The 17,505-nt window shown below is 39.7% G+C and overlaps 1 protein-coding gene across 1 annotated transcript in view; it reads right to left on the bottom strand.

The window, feature by feature from the left end:
* Positions 1-17,505, bottom strand: part of CORIN (corin, serine peptidase) — a 222,651-nt gene that overhangs the window by 141,649 nt on the left and 63,497 nt on the right. Inside the window, exon 4 of the mRNA XM_032632658.1 lies at positions 16,087-16,268. Within this exon, the coding sequence (XP_032488549.1) occupies positions 16,087-16,268 (182 nt within the window). The remainder of the gene's footprint in view (positions 1-16,086; positions 16,269-17,505) is intronic.

Raw genomic sequence — 17,505 nt, forward strand, 5'->3', positions numbered from 1 at the left:
CTTTTCCTTTTTCTCTTTTTGTGAGTGTGTATGTGTATGCTCCTTTGTGTGATTTTGCCTGTATAGCTTTGCTTTTACCATTTGTCCTAGGGTTCTGTCTATCCGGTTTTTTTGTGTTTTTTTTTTTTTTAATATAGTTTTTAGCACTTGTTATCATTGGTGGATTTGTTTATTGGTTTGGTTGCTCTCTACTTTCTTTCTTTTTTTAATTTTTTTTTACTTTTTTATTTTTAATGTTTTTAATTTTAATAACTTTATTTTATTTTTTCTTTCTTTCTTTTCTTTTCTCCCTTTTCTTCTGAGCTGTGTGGCTGACAGGGTCTTGGTGCTCCGGCTGGGTGTCAGGCCTGAGCCTCTTAGGTGGGAGAGCCGAGTTCAGGATATTGGACCACCAGAGACCTCCCAGCCCCATGTAATATCAAATGGCGAAAGCTGTCCCAGAGATCTCCACCTCAACACTAAGACCCAGATCAACTAAATGACCAGCAAGCTACAGTGCTGGACACCCTATGCCAAACAACAAGGAAGACAGGATCACAACCCCACCATTAGCAGAGAGGCTGCCTAAAATCATAATAAGGTCACAGATACCCCAAAACACACTGCCAGACATAGTACTGCCCACCAAAAAGACAAGATCCAGCCTCATCCATCAGAACACAGGCACCATTCCCTTCCACTAGGAAGCCTACACAACCCACTGAAGCAACCTTACCCACTGAGGGTAGATACCAAAAACAACAGGAACTATGAACCCGCAGCATGTGAAAAGGAGACCCCAAACACAGTAAGTTAAGCAAAATGAGAAGACAGAAAAATACACAGCAGAAGAAGGAGCAAGGTAAAAACCCACCAGACCAAACAAAGAGGAAATAGGCAGTCTACCCAAAAAAGAATTCAGAGTAATGATAGTAAAGATGATGCAAAATCTTGGAAATAGAATGGAGAAAATACAAGAAACATTTAACGAGGATCTAGAAGAACTAAAGAGCAAACAAACAATGATGAACAACACAATATACGAAATTAAAAATTCTCTAGAAGGAATCAATAGCAGAATAACTGAGGCAGAAGAATGGATAAGTGACCTGGAAGCTAAAATAGTGGAAATAACTGCTGCAGAGCAGAATACAGAAAAAGAATGAAAAGAAATGAGGACAGTCTCAGAGACCTCTGGAAGAACATTAAATGCACCAACATTCGAATTATAGGGATGCCAGAAGAAGAAAAGAAAAAGAAAGGGTCTGAGAAAATATCAGAAGATATTATAATTGAAAACTTCACTACTATGGGAAAGGAAATAGTCAATCAAGTGCAGGAAGCACAGAGAGTCCCATACAGAATAAATCCAAGGAGAAACAGGCCAAGACACATATTAATCAAACTATCAAAAATTAAACACAAAAGCAGCAAGGGAAAAACAACAAATAACATACAAGGGAATCCCCATAAGGATATCGGCTGATCTTTCAGCAGAAACTCTGCAAGCCAGAAGGGAGTGGCAGGACATATTTAAAGTGATGAAAGGGAAAAATCTACAACCAAGATTACTCGTGCAGCAAGGATCTCATTCAGATTTGACAGAGAAATTAAAACTTTTACAGACAAGCAAAAGCTAAAAGAATTCAGCACCACCAAACCAGCTATACAACAAATGCTAAAGGAACTTCTCCAGGCAGGAAACACAAGAGAAGGAAAAGACCTACAACAACACACCCAAAACAATTTAGAAAATGGTAAGAGGAACATACATATCGATCATTACCTTAAATGTAAATGGATTAAATGCTCCAACCAAAAGACACAGACTGGCTGAATGGATACAAAAACAAGACCTGTACATATGCTGTCTACCAGAGACCCACTTCATACCTAGGGACACATACAGACTGAAAGTGAGGGGATGGAAAAAGATATCCCACACAAATGGAAATCAAAAGAAAGCTGGAGTAGCAATTCTCATATCAGACAAAATAGACTTTAAAATAAAGACTATTACAAGAGATAAAGAAGGACACTACATATGATCAAGGGATCAATCCAAGAAGATATAACAGTTGTAAATATTTATGCACGCAACATAGGAGCACCTCAATACATAAGGCAAATGCTAACAGCAGTAAAAGGGGAAATCAACAGTAACACAATAATAGTAGGTGACTTTAACACCCCACTTTTGCCAATGGACAGATCATCCAAAATGAAAATAAACAAGGAAACACAAGCTTTAAATGACACATTAAACAGATGGACTTAATTGATATTCATAGGACATTCCATCCAAAAACAACAGAATACACTTTCTTCTCAAGTGCTCATGGAATATTCTCCAGGATAGATCATATCCTGGGTCACAAATCAAGCCTTGGTAAATTTAAGAAAACTGAAATCGTATCTAGTATCTTTTCTGACCACAACACTATAAGACTAGGTAACAATTACAGGAAAAAAAACTGTAAAAAATACAAACACATGGAGGCTAAACAATACACTACTAAATAACCAAGAGATCACTGAAGAAATCAAAGAGGAAATCAAAAAAACATCCAGAAACAAATGAAAATGAAAACACGATGACCCAAAACCTATGGGATGCAGCAAAAGCAGTTTTAACAGGGAAGTTCATGGCAATACAATCCTCCCTCAAGAAACAAGAAACATCTCAAACAAACAACCTAACCGTACACCTAAAGCAATTAGATAAAGTACAAAAAAAAAACCAAAATTAGCAGAAGGAAAGAAATCATAAATATCAGATCAGAACTAAATGAAAAACTAATGAAGGAAATGACAGCAAAGATCAATAAAACTAAAAGTTGGTTCTTTGAGAAGATAAACAAAATGATAAATCACTAGCCAGACTCATCAAGAAAAAAAGGGAGAAAACTCAAATCACCAGCATTAAAAATGAAAAAGAAGTAAGGACTGACACTGGAGAAATACAAAGAATCATGAGGGATTAGTGCGAGCAACTATATGCCAAGTAAATGGACAACCTGGAAGAAATGGACAAATTCTTAGAAAAGCACAACATTCCAAGACTGAACCAGGAGGAAATGGAAAATATAAACAGACCAATCACAAGTAATGAAACTGAAACTGTGATTAAAAGTCTTCCAACAAACAAAAGCCCAGTACCAGATGGCTTCACAGGTGAATTCTATCAAACATTTAGAGACGAGCTAACACCTATCCTTCTCAAACTCTTCCAAAATATAGCAGAGGGAGGAACACTCCCAAACTCATTCTATGAGGCCACCATCACCCTGATACCAAAACCAGGCAAAGATACTACAAAAAAAGAAAATTACAGACCAATATCACTGTTGAACATAGATGCAAAAATCCTCAACAAAATACTAGCAAACAGAATTCAACAGCACAGTAAAAGGATCATACACCATTATCAAGTGGGGTTTATCCCAGGGATGCAAGGATTCTTCAATACACGCAAATCAATCCACGTGATACACCATATTGACAAATCGAAGGAGAAAAACCATATGATCATCTCAATAGATGCAGAAAAAGCTTTCTACAAAATTCAACACCCATTTATGATAAAAACTCTCCAGGAAGTAGGCATAGAGGGAACTTACCTCAACATAATAAAGGCCATATATGACAAACCCACAGCCAACCTCGTTCTCAATGGTGAAAAACTGAAACTATTTCCACTAAGACCAGGAACAAGATAAGGTTGCCCACTCTTACAACTATTATTCAACATAGTTTTGGAAGTTCTACCCACAGCAATCAGAGAAGAGAAAGAAACAAAAGGAATTGAAGTCATAAGAGAAGTAAAGCTGTCACTCTTTGCAGATGACATGACACTATACATAGAGAATCCTAAAGATGCTACCAGAAAACTACCAGAGCTAATCAATTAATCTGATAAAGTAGCAGGATACAAAATTAATGCACAGAAATCTCTTGCATTCTTATACACTAATGATGAAAAATCTGAAAGAGAAGTTAAGGACACACTCCCATTTACCACTGCAACAAAAAGAATAAAATACCTAGGAATAAACCCACCTAAGGAGACAAAAGACCTGCATGCAGAAAACTATAAGACACTGATGAAAGAAATTAAAGATGATACAAACAGATGGAGACTTATACTGTGTTCTTGGATTGGAAGAATCAACATAGTGAAAATGACTGAACTACCCAAAGCAATCTACAGCTTCAATGAAATAACTATCAAACTACCAATGGCATTTTTCACACAACTAGAACAAAAATTTCACAATTTGTATGGACACACAAAAGACCCCGAATAGCCAAAGCAATCTTGAGAAAGAAAAACGGAGCTGGAGGAATCAGGCTCCCTGAATTCAGACTATACTACAAAGCTACAGTAATCAAGAGAGTATGGTACTGGCACAAAAACAAAATAGAGATCAATCGAACAGGATAGAAAGCCCAGGGATAAACCCATGCACATATGGTCACCTTATTTTTGATAAAGGAGGCAATAATTTACATTGGAGAAAAGACAGCCTCTTCAATAAGTGGTGCTGGGAAAACTGGACAGCTACATGTGAAAGAATGAAATTAGAACACTTCCTTACACCATACACAAAAATAAACTCAAAATGTATTAAAGACCTAAATGTAAAGCCAGACACTATAAAACTCTTAGAGGAAAGCATAGGCAGAACACTGTATCACAAAAATCACAGCAAGATCCTTTTTGACCCACCTCCTAGAGAAATGGAAATAAAGCCAAAAATAAACAAATGGGACCTAATGAAACTTAAAGCCTTTTGCACAGCAAAGGAAACCATAAACAAGACGAAAGGACAACCCTCAGAATGGGACAAAATATTTGCAAATGAAACAACTGACAAAGGATTAATCTCCAAAATATATAAGCAGCTCATGCAACTCAATATCAAAAAAAACAAACAATCCCATCCAAAAATGGGCAGAAGACCTTACTAGACATTTCTCCAAAGAAGATATACAGATTGCCAACAAACACATGAAAGGGTACTCAACATCATTAATCGTTAGAGAAATGCAAATCAAAACTACAATGAGGTATCACCTCATGCCAGTCAGAATGGCCATCAAAAAAATCTACAAACAGTAAATGCTGGAGAGGGTGTGGAGAAAAGGGAACCCTCTTGCACTGTTGGTGGGAATGTAAATTGATACAGCCACTATGGAGAACAGAATGGAAGTTCCTTAAAAAACTAAAAACAGAACTACCATATGACCCAGCAATCCCACTATTGGGCATATACCCTGAGAAAACCATAATTCAAAAAGATTCATGTATCCCAATGTTCATTGCAGCACTATTTAAAATAGCCAGGACATAGAAACAACTTAAGTGTCCATCGCCAGATTAATGGATAAAGAAGATGTGGCACATATATACAATGGAATATTACTCAGCCATAAAAGAACGAAATTGAGTTATTTGTAGTGAGGAGGATGGACCTAGAGACTGTCATACAGAGTGAAGTAACTCAGAAAGAGAAAAACAAATACCGTATTCTAACACATATATATGGAATCTAAAAAAATAATGGTCTGATGAACCTAGGGGCAGGACAGGAATAAAGACGCAGATGTAGAGAATGGACTTGAGGACATGGGGAGGGGGAAGGGTAAGCTGGGACGAAGTGAGAGAGTGGCACTGACATATATACACTACCAAATGTGAAATAGATAGCTAGTGGGAAGCAGCTGCATCACATGGGCAGATCAGCTCGGTGCTTTGTGACCACCTAGAAGGGTGGGATAGAGAGGGTGGGAGGGAGATGCAAGAGGGAGGGTATATGGGGATATATATATATACATATAGCTGATTCTCTCTGTTATACGACAGCAGAAACTAACACAACATTGTAAAGCAACTATATGCCAATAAAGATGTTAAAAAATAAAATAAAATGTCGATTATTATAATAGTCTTTAGATCATGTTCTTGGTCAACTATTTACATTCATTATTTAAATTTTGAAAGATATTAACTTATTGATAACATTGTGCGAGGGGTATATAACTTTTCAAAATCCTTTTAGGGTTACACAAGCAAAAGTATTTGGAAGACCATACCTCTAAATACTAGGTTACACTGCTTCCTCAATAAGAATTTTGCTTATTTGGTTTAAATGTGCACAGGGGTTCAGACACAAAATAAACATATGGATTGAGCAGATGAAAATGGAGATCGCAATTACTTCCCAATTGCTGAGCTCAATGGAATTTAAGTTATGAAGATTATGATGCTATTTGGCATAATGAAGTCGCAATTTCAGAAGAGATTCAGACTTTGATGTGATAATTCTGAATCACGCATTAGTTTCAGTGGGTGGCAGAGTGTAGAGTTCAAACGCTAGGATATCTGAATTACCAGGAAATTGCCACATCACTGTAGCTCAATCTCAAGAAAAACTGATTAAGCTTAAGGAGTTATGCCCACCAAAAGGACATAGGTAGTATCCAATCTTGGGAATTTTTTGGAGACAAATAGGAAGCAGAACTAAGGTAATATTTTTATTATGTGAAAAAAAACCCAACCAGTGTATTTAGTGCCGCTTAATGTATGTTACCAAAAATAAATATATCTACACCAGACTAGATGTGGTATGTTTTGTACAACTGAATTTCCGAATACTGATATTTGTCATCCCCACAGGAAGTGTATTGTTTTTTGTTTTTTTAAAACGAAAGCATATTTGAAAATAAAGTCAGATGGAAAATTCATTTTTTAAATTCCTGTTTTGTCAGTTTCTCTGATTAAAAAATGGTCACGTCACCCCTTTTCGGCCCCACTTATTCCAGTACCCCCTTGCCCAGAGCTGGGCTAAGTAAATAGGAGTTTGGTTTTATGCCTGAGGCACTTAGACACTTCAGAAGGTGGCATAACCTGTCTCACCTGTACGGCAGGGTCTGGCTCTAGTTCACAGTGCTCTTTCTTACTGTATCCAGGTTCCCTCCCAGAGGGCTCACTAGACCTGGGTCGCCCTCGGTTTCCCTCTCCTCTCCAGCTGACTAAACTCTTTTTTTGTACCAGTTAATTTTTCCAACTACTAATAGAATAAAGGCAGTTTTCTTAAAAAACAAAAACAAAAACATGGGGCTTCCCTGGTGGCGCAGTGGTTGAGAATCTGCCTGCTAATGCAGGGGACACGGGTTCAGGCCCCGGTCTGGGAGGATCCCACATGCCGTGGAGCAACTAGGCCCATAAGCCACAACTACTGAGCCTGAGTGCCTGGAGCCTGTGCTCCGCAACAACAGAGGCCGCGATAGTGAGAGGCCCGCGCACCGCGATAAAGAGTGGCCCCCGCTTGCCACAACTAGAGAAAGTCCTCACACAGAAATGAAGACCCAACACAGCAAAAATAAATTAATAATAATTAAAAAACAAACAAAAAACCAACTACCTGGTTCTACAAAGATGTATTTGCTATGATTAACTTGACCACCATGGGGATATAAAGTTGAATACAGAATTAAAATAGATGATGTTTTGAATTGTTCAGGATGTGAATTATTGGCATTCTTGTTGGAGTGGTCAGACTGCTTTTTGACCAAAATAGGCCTAGAGCTCTGAGTTTATAGTTACATAAATTGAAAAAATCAGACTTTTGCTTTGTTGCTAAAAATTCCTGCATTTTATTGTAATCAGTAAGACCACCAATGTAAATTTCCGATTGCAAGGCACAATACTGAACAAAACGTGAATGTCCTTGGTCTCCAGCCGCTGAAAGAAATAATATTCTGTAAGATGCACAGGGATCAACCTGTGATGTTGGGTTTCTGAGTTCTCAACCTCTAAGCCATGCAGCTAACTTGAAAAGAGAGTAAGAATGAATGAATGCAGGTGAGGAAAGGCCACCTCTATATTTCAGGTTTTTTTTTTTTTTTTTGCGGTAAAGTGGCCTCTCACTGTTGTGGCCTCTCCCGTTGTGGAGCACAGGCTCCGGACGTGCAGGCTCTGGACGTGCAGCCTCAGCGGCCATGACTCACGGGCCCTGCCGCTCCACGGCATGTGGAATCTTCCCGGACTGGGGCACGAACCCGTGTCCCCTGCATCAGCAGGCGGACTCTCAACCACTGCGCCACCAGGGAAGCCCTATATTTCAGTTTTAGGACCCACTGTGCCACCGCAACGAAAGCAGTATCTGGCAGAAAATAGAAACCTAATCTCAAATGATCTATAAACAAGAAACTACTGAGCCCAAAGAGAACAGGTAGTATTTAGGCTCAACAAGAAATCTGTTTTATTTGGCACTGCTTCTTTACGCTAGGCATGTGGCAGAGCGAAGTGAAAACAAGGCTGTGGCTCTCATGGAAAAACACTGGAAATCCACAAGATGAGCATTTCTCATGGTTCACAGATGGAAAGAAGTTATTAGGGACATTAAATGATTTTTAAAACCTTCAAGTGTCAATTCACAGCCAAATGAAATTCAAGTACCGGACAAGTTGATCATGCAGTTTATTAAGAATTCTTCCAAGTCTTCAGCTCTATCACCGCCCAAATAACCACAACAATAATGATAACCGTGACTCACCTAGTTTCTCTTCCTTCCCTCATCTTTGGCCACTGTCCCTAACATGCCCTATGTTACAGCCCAACAGACAGGTGCTTAAGAGAACTGAGAGGGTATCTCCCAGGGAAGAGCAAAGCAGGCAGAGTAGCAGGAGCCTTAAGAGCTAAAAGGCAAGTTATCAGAGAGAGGTCTGAGAGGTGATGGGGGCCAGATAATGTAGGGCAGTTGTACAACTCCAGGAGGTTGTTTACCTTGAATTCTGTGTGACTGATGCTCCCCTGGAGTCGTGTGATGCAATGATACTGATTGAGGGCCCTGAAGGTTGTAAGGATGATGGCTTTTATACTGAGGGAGATGGGAAAACTTGGAGAGGAGAGATGTGAACATTTAAAAGATCCCTTTTGCTTCTCTATGGAGAATAGCCTGCCGGGGCATAGGGATGCAGCAAGGTTGCTAATAAGGAGCTGGAAGGATAATCCAGGCAGGAGTTAAGGTGACTTGAGCCAGGTAGTGGCTGTGGAGGTGGTGAGCACTGGCTGGATTATGTGTATGTTTTGACAGTAGAGACGGTAAGATTTCTGACAGATCAGATATGGTATGGAAGAGAAAAGGAAGAGTAAAGGACAACGCAAGGTCTTTGGCTGGAGCAACCGGAAGAATGAAGTTATTTACTAAGGTGGGGACGGCTGGGAGAGCAGCAGGTGTGGGGCAATACCAGGGTAGTACCTGTTATGCTTGACACACCTTGTAGACACTCAAGTGGAAATAACTAGAAGGTGGCGTGTGTGCGTGTGTGTACCACAAGCATACGTGTATATGCAAGTCCAGAGTTCAGAGGCTGTGCAGGCTTGAGACGCACGTTGGTAGATGTCAGTGCCTGGTGGTATCTCAAGTCATGAGCCTAAATTAGGTCACCAAAAAGAGGAGAGATCCAAGGACTGAGCCCTGGGACACACCACCTTTTAGAGAGATACGAGGAGGAAACATCAAACGAGGCTGAAAGTAAGTGGCCAAAGTAGAAGGAAGACCTACCTGGAGGCTTAGAGAGTTTATCTTGGGAGGAGGGAGTGATTAAATGTGGCAAATGCTGCCGGATGTACAGTCAGGGGAAAACCGAGAACTTCCCATGGAATTCAGTAACATTCATGACAATCCATGGAGACCTGAAAATAGTAGCTTTGCTTGAGAGTTTGGAGCAAGGACTTCGGAATATGAGTCAGAAGCTCGGGGAAGTGGAATAAAATTGGGGATGAAATACAGATTTAAGAGTCATCAGTATTAAAAAAAAAAAAAAAAAAGAGTCATCAGTACTTACATGGCCACAATCAAATATGAGGTTTCCCAGAGAAAATGTATAGTATGTGGAGGAAAGAGGGTTGAGACTAGAAACCTGTGGAATACCAATATTTAAGGGGTCAGTAGAAGAAAAGGATAGACTAGAGTGTGGCCAGAGTGGTAGAAAGCTGACCAAAACAGAGCAGTGTTTTAGAAACCAAAAGAAAAGAGAGTGCTATAGATGAAGGAGAAATCATCAAGGATGAAAGCCTTCCACTGCAGGGCACAGCCAAGTTTTGTATTTCCTCCTGCACAATCCCATGTCTCTGCTCCTATAGAACATGGTATTTATGGGCTATAGTAGATCCTATCAGTTTCAAAGGCTAAAGGAAGGAAGGGCATCCCCCAGCTACCTCACCCCTCCAGTGGGGTAGTTCTGAGTCATATGTTATGCACTATTTCCCATATTTGCCTGTGAAATTAAGCTCCAGTTACCCACAATGGTAGCTGGATTCACTTTACCTTTAGTGGCCACCATCCTTTCCCTGAACCACCATCCTACTCCTCTACTCTTCCGTGCCTTTCCCAAATGTAAGATTTGTGCTCAAATCCTTGTCTCAGGCTCTGCCTCTGTGCTTATCTGTCTATCTCTCCACTGACCTATGAGCACTTTAAACGTATGCATGCCATCTTCCCTTTCCAGTTCCTGGTGAACTATGTGGTCCATAGAACATGCTTCTAAATGTTTGTTGAATGGAAGCACTTACATTTGCATAATGCATTATGGCTTCCAAAATTCTTTCAAATACATTATCTCATTTACCCCCATAAAACTGTTCTACCCCTGCCCCCAGGTATTATTATTCCTATTGTAAAACTGAGGAAAGAGAAGCAAAAAGGGTTTAAGAAACTTGCTGAAGACCACACAGTTATTAAATAAAATAGCCAGGGCTTGAAAAACAAGTCTTCAGATCTAAGTTTGGTGCCCTTAAAAGAAGCATCTACGTATGGAAGAAAGAAAATGTTTTTATAATTTAAATTTTAAATAATTTAAAATTATACATGTTGGGAAATTTGAAGTTCTAGGAAAACCTCATTATATTTGACTGTTCATTGGAATGAAAAGTGCATGGCTAGAGTTTAGTAACTCCACCTTGCCATCTATAATGATCTATCTCTGGCAAAATATTGATACTAAGTACCTCAAAGAAACAGTACTGAATAATTTTCCCGAGTGAATTCACAATTCAATAGGAGAAATTCAGAGTATATATTTTACCGAGATCTTGAGGCTACAATTTTGCTGCTAATGCATTGAAGTGGTTGCTCTCAGCAACCAAAGCTAGGAAAGCAAATAAGATACTAGGAAAAGGAAGAGGAAAATGAAAGAATGAACAGCTGAAGTTTCTTTCATGGCAGCAGAGATCTCTTTAGACCCACAGAAAAACTATTTCAGAACTACTTTCCATATACGATTTCAGACAAGGTAAAGGATTAGTCAGAAAGCTCAGAATGACTGATGGGCCTTGACTTTTAGCTCTCTGACTTCTCACAACTCAACTATGGAAACCTGTACAAATGTTTATTTTAAAAACCTCTGAAGAATAGTTCCCACAGCACTATCACGTTAGCACATTATTTACTTTACAGGAGCTGGCATCAATATAAGATAGAAAGGATAAGACGAGTGGGTATCCTTCTGTATGAAAACAAAATATCTTTGGAGTTATGACTGATTTAAAAGATGCTATGAGAAGACGAATTGAATTTACAGAGCTGTGAGCTGGGAAAAGCGGCTGTTACAAAGTTGTGAGTTTTGGCTTGACTCAGTCTGAAAAGACATTTTGAAAACTCTTGTGAGAAGGGGGCTGTAGCAGAGGGTAGCATTCAAGGATTAAGAATTGAATCCCAGGATGGTCCCAGGATGAAGACAGAGCCAGGGGGACTGATTTAAAACAACTTTGGAATTATCTTCCTGAACCTCAGTTTCCTAATTTATAAAATGAAGATGATCATACCTCAGAGATTTACTCTGGAAGCAAAGTGAGCTAACAGCTGTGAAAGCACTTTGGAAAGGAGAATGGGGTCCATAATGTAAAAGGGGGTTACTGTTTTCTTGGGGCAAATGATTTGACAAGCTGGAAGGAAAAGACTAAGATGGGAGCCAACTTTTAATCATCATTTGTTTCACGGGCTAAGTTGGCACCCGTCACCCAACACAGGTTCACAGTGCTGAATGCCTACCCCAGAACACCTCTCTGCTTCCTCCGTGCCAAGTGGGACCCTTCCTCTTTCACACATCCAGAACTCCTTTATGTGATTGACTCTACTTCTGCTCCATTGACATTTAACCTGTGTTTCTCTATAGTTTCTATCTGACAGCATGTTTAGATGGAGTCACTAATGTTCTTTTTACATTGTTTCTCACATATAGGTATACCAGATTAGGTTTAACACTCCTTAAAGGTAGGAAGCATGATAGGTATTACTATTATTATTATTACTACTACTACTACTAGAAAGTACCTTGCAAAGCATCAAGCCCAAACCAGGGTTTCTCAAAAGCAGCACTATTGACATTTGGGACCAAATAGATTTTTGCTGTGGGAAGCTGCCCTGCGCATTGCAGGGGTCTCTACCTGCTAAATGCCAGTAGCAACTCTTTCTGTCCCCAGAGTTGTGACAACCAAAATGTTTATAGACATTGCCAAATGTTCCCAGGTGGAGGCTGCAAAATCATCTCTGGTTGAGAACCACCACACTAGATGGATGTAAACCAATATTATGGTCACTGTGATTAATTTTTTCAGATTACCTGGAATAATGCTCAGAACTGAGTAGGTACTCAATGAATATTTACTGAACAAATGAAAAAATGAGAAAAGGACTTCATTAGTTATATTCATAACTGGCCCTACAGCATAAACCCATATATGATTAAGATGATATCATAAATATATATATATATACATTTTTTTTTTTTTTTTTTTGGCTGTGCTGTGTGGCATGTAGAATCTTAGTTCCCCGACCAGGGATCGAACCCGTGCCCCCTGCAGTGGAAGCGCAGAGTCTTAACCACTGGACTACCAGGGAAGTCCCTAGAAATTATATACTTATGCTTACACAAAGATCACAGCTAACAGTAGCTTTCTCCCTAGCACGTGACCTATGAATACATCTATGATGGTTAGCATCACATGTATCCATCAAGCATGAGACAGAAAAATTATTTCAAATTCTAGGAAAATATTGCATCAAACACCAATTATCAGACCCATTTTCAGAGAATTAATTCTACACGGGAATTAATCAAGAATTATAAAAAAAGACTGACAAATAGAACATCTCAGAGGAGTGTACTTAGGAAATTTCTGTTCTCTTAAAACAAAAGTTTTTTAATGTAAACGTTTCATCCATCTTCCAAGATCTCTTCCAAAGTCATCAATCTTTTCCAAGATCAGAAGATCTGTACTATCTTCTGGTATCTGGGGAACCTATGTGAGGTGGCATTTCATCTGGAGCTATTAAAGAATACTGATGTTACTTTGATCTTTAAGAACCAATACTTTTGGACCATCGTGTTAAGGAATACTGATGACGTTTTTTATTTTCAAATTTTCTCATTGGATTCTTAAATCCTGTATCAACAGGCAACATTTTCCAAATGAGCACTAATAAAGTGTTCTTGTCAAAACAGGGGCAAATGTAGCTGAAAAAGAAAAGAATCAAGGGGCTTCTCTTTCAGATACACTCACTCATCCTTCTGGTGGCTTAGCGCTATACACAATCTTTCGGAGGGAATCGTAATTTAGCAGCAGACCTCCACTAAACAGTGTGTGAACAAGAAATTAAACAAACTTCTACTTTTGGCTAGGAGGTAGTAACCTGTGATAAGTCAGTGCAAACCCCCATCAAGTAAAACTAGAAAAGCCAGATAAAGCACAAGAAACATCTGTTCAAAGGCCTCTGATAACTGATGCGACCATCAGGAGGTAAGTGGCTGAGATCCCAGAGAGAAGACAAGTGTAGAACAAACAGTCTACATTCTATGGATGCTTTTTCCCCTTGGATCTTGCCAATTCTTGGCATGGTGCTGGAAACTGAGAACCTGGACACCGGGCCACTTCAAAGAGGGAGAGAAGCCAGTAGAGCTTTCGGCAATCCCATGGGGGTGGAGAGACAAAAATCAGAGTTTTAGTGCTGCCAGGGGAGCAGGGTATTAACGGGCCAAGGACGTAGTGGGGACGGAGACACAGAGAAGTGGGCCTATCACATGGAAGGATTTCCCCTCAAGGCATTTGCGGTAAAGAGCAAGAAACTAAAGGGTAGAAAACCTCTGCAAAGCCAAGTGGAAATCCAGCAATCTTATTCTGAGAAGAAAAACATTACAACTAGGGACTGCCAAGGAGAAGCAGAATGCAGTAAACACCTTGGTTTCTCAGTAAGGCTCACTGGAGAAGTGCACCCTCAGAATGGAAACAAACCAGAGGAAGACGGAGCCTTACCAACACTCCTTATAAACAACAAGCAAAACCAGCTCAGTCTCTGACAGATCAAGGTGGTCTGTTCCCACTCTACGTGCCTACCCTGTTGCCCACTGCTGTCAGCCCACAGCCTTTAGATCCTTCAAGTTTAGCCTCAACTGCAGAGAGCTGCCTCACCTAAGGGCACACCCTTTCCAGGAAGGACCACAACCAGTGGCTGATTGTGGGGATATAAAGACCTGGCTGTCTGGACCCAACGTGGAACAACTCCCTCAGGTCCTATGTGCCCCAGAGCTCCCCGTGGATTTAGCCAAGCTTCAGTGTGCCTGGATCACATTTCAACTTCTACCTCTACCCAATCCTGCTTTCTCTCCCTCCTTTACGAGTGCTGATACTTAATAAATACCCTGTACAACAAACCCCATCTCAGTGGCTGCTTCTGGAAGACCCAGCTTGTGACAGCTGCAGAAGTGGTCCAAGAAAGCAGGGGATACGATGGGGTTATTGATCTGGATTACTCACTGCTGGGATGGCAGCGAAGTTGCCATCATTGATGGAAGGTAGAGATAGACAGGCCCTGGTATGAGGGGCTGGTCCGATTGCTAAAACCCTTAACAGAGGTGAATTGGAACAGTCCACCTATGGAAAGGAATGCACTGAATGGGGTAATTTACCAAGTGTTTGAGAAGTAACTATAAGGACAGTGACTTGGATGGCTTTCAGCTAAGCTCAATTTCCTAGAAAAAGATAACTCAAAGCTCCAGGCAACTGTAACTCACGTGTGAAAGCCAAAGGGCCTTCCTCATAATTTAGAAAGAGGTTCTTACATACTGTACCAGGAGAGTCTAGAAAACTGAGGATCAGAAAATCTTGACAATGTAGACCCATTTAAATTAAAACCTTCTATTCCATAACAGACATAATAAAAGAAAGGAAAGGCAAGCCACACAGACAGTACATATATCCAACAGATGACTTATATCCAGAATGCCTAAAGAACCACAAGTCGAGAATAAAAAGACAGACTACCCAATCAAATATGGGCAAAATATTTTGACAGGCGCGTCACAGAAAAGGATATTTAAGTAACCAAAACATTTTGAAAATTCAATCCAATTCATTAGGAAAATTCAACTTAAAACGCAAAGAGATACCACCATACTATCATCAGAATTGCTAAAATGAAAAAGACTGACAATACCAAGTGTTGGGGAGGATCTGAAGCAACTGCAACTTTCACCTGCAGCTGGGAGAAGTATAAATTGAAACAACCACTTTAAAAAACTTTTTTGCTGAACAAATACATAACCATGTTCCATCAAAGACATGTACAAGAATAGTCACAGCATCACCATTCACAGTAGCTGGAAACAACTCAAATGTCTATCAACAGTAGAACAGAAAAATATACTGTGATGGAAAATATATTAGAATACCATAAAAATGAGAATGAATGAACCACAAGAAGATGAACATACAGTGAACCTCTCAAACAAAAGTTGAGCAAATGAAGTTCAACACAAAAGGCATGCATACTGTACGATTCCGTCGACATCAAGTTCAGAAGTTGGCAGAATTACCTAAGCTGATAGAAGTCTGCATAGATGTCTCTTTTGGGAGGATCAGGTCACTGGGAGGGGGCTTGTGTTTCTGGGATGCCGTTAATATTCTATTTCTTGATCTGGGTCCTGGTTACATGGGTCTGGTCACTTTGTTAAAATTTGTTGTACTGTACACATTATTTCCTTTCATGGACGGTATACTTCAATAAAAAACTTTTAAAAATGCAACAAAACGCAGACACCTACATTGCTTTTCTTTCTCCTGCTGTGGTGAGAAGCAAATCCTGCTGACATTGGTGTTTTCACTTTGGTTTCTAAACTGGGAGCATTTGAGGAATTCGGGCCAGGAGGCATTCACCATCCCCAGGACTGATTCACAGCCCTCTTTTGCAGACTCACAGAAGGACCTACAGGGCAGGAGTCCATGACTAGAAGAAAAGAGAAAGGTGAACATTAATGTTTTTACAGACTATTTCTCAAAATAATAATTAAGCTAAAGAAAAGTTGGCCACCAGTGCTGCGATATTATCTTAATTTATATTTACTACCGTCAACAACTTGAACTTCTACCTTCAACACTAGAACAAGGATTTCAGCTACCCTACTGTCATGATTCTAGAGGGAATAAGCTAGTTCCATAACACATCATCTGTCTCTTGTGGAAGCATTTATCCCAAATGACTTTTTTTGGGGGGGGATTTCTTATGCTAAAGTAAACCTGTCAACCAAGACAGAGCTCTACTTACTATCAAAAGGAGTAAATTAACATGGAAATGAATGCCCCCAAAATGGAAAGGCAGAAGTAGGTCACAAAATAGGTTAATCTCATTTCTTTATCATCCCTTTGAGAAATTCAAAGTACCTCTGAGAGGCAGCCAGAGAGAAAGCTGTTCCTTAGCCTCCACTGCCTCTCTGGAAAAGAAAATATTATACAAACAAATGGCAACTCTGAAAACTTGTACAGTTATTTATCTTTTCATTTCTATGTTATCTTCTGCAAAATTGAAAAACACAAACAACTGCCCATTAACAGTAAAGTAATGATACCCTGGAGTTTGTCTTTATTCATCTGACATTCAATCAAACACTCCTGGATCTGTGGCTCTGGGTCTGGGGACAGGGATGCTGCAATGTCAAGGCCACGGACTTGTTCTCTTTCAGACCCAGATGGCTTTTTCTACTTTGCAGCTATAGACTGCATCTCTCACCCTGGCTGGTCATCTAGCAAAGGCATCTCAAATGATTTTAAGAAAACTGTGAAAGAAAATATACATGTCAGTCAAAGCAAAGCACACACTTCACAAATGTAGGGTCAATAAGCTATTGCAGAATCATACAGTATCAGATCTGTAAGAAACCTTAAACAACACCTCATTCAAATCCTCCATTTAAGATAAGTTCAGGGAGATTCTGAGACACACATAGCTTCCTAATGGAAGAAGCGGGAAGAGAATCCAGATGTGTTAACTTTCAATCCACGCTTTATCTACTGTTGCATATCATCTATTCTCATATAAGGATCTAATAATTAGGCTTTAAGAACTTTAAAGCGTAATTATAATTCCCCATTCAAATTTCTATAGATCACAGAAACATAATGGGATGCGCCAGTCACTGAGTTAAAATAGAAGTGATTGAGTCTGTGAAAGAATCTTGAGAGTGAGA

This window comes from Phocoena sinus, chromosome 5 (genome assembly GCF_008692025.1).
Source record: "Phocoena sinus isolate mPhoSin1 chromosome 5, mPhoSin1.pri, whole genome shotgun sequence".
Classification (NCBI taxonomy): domain Eukaryota; kingdom Metazoa; phylum Chordata; class Mammalia; order Artiodactyla; family Phocoenidae; genus Phocoena; species Phocoena sinus.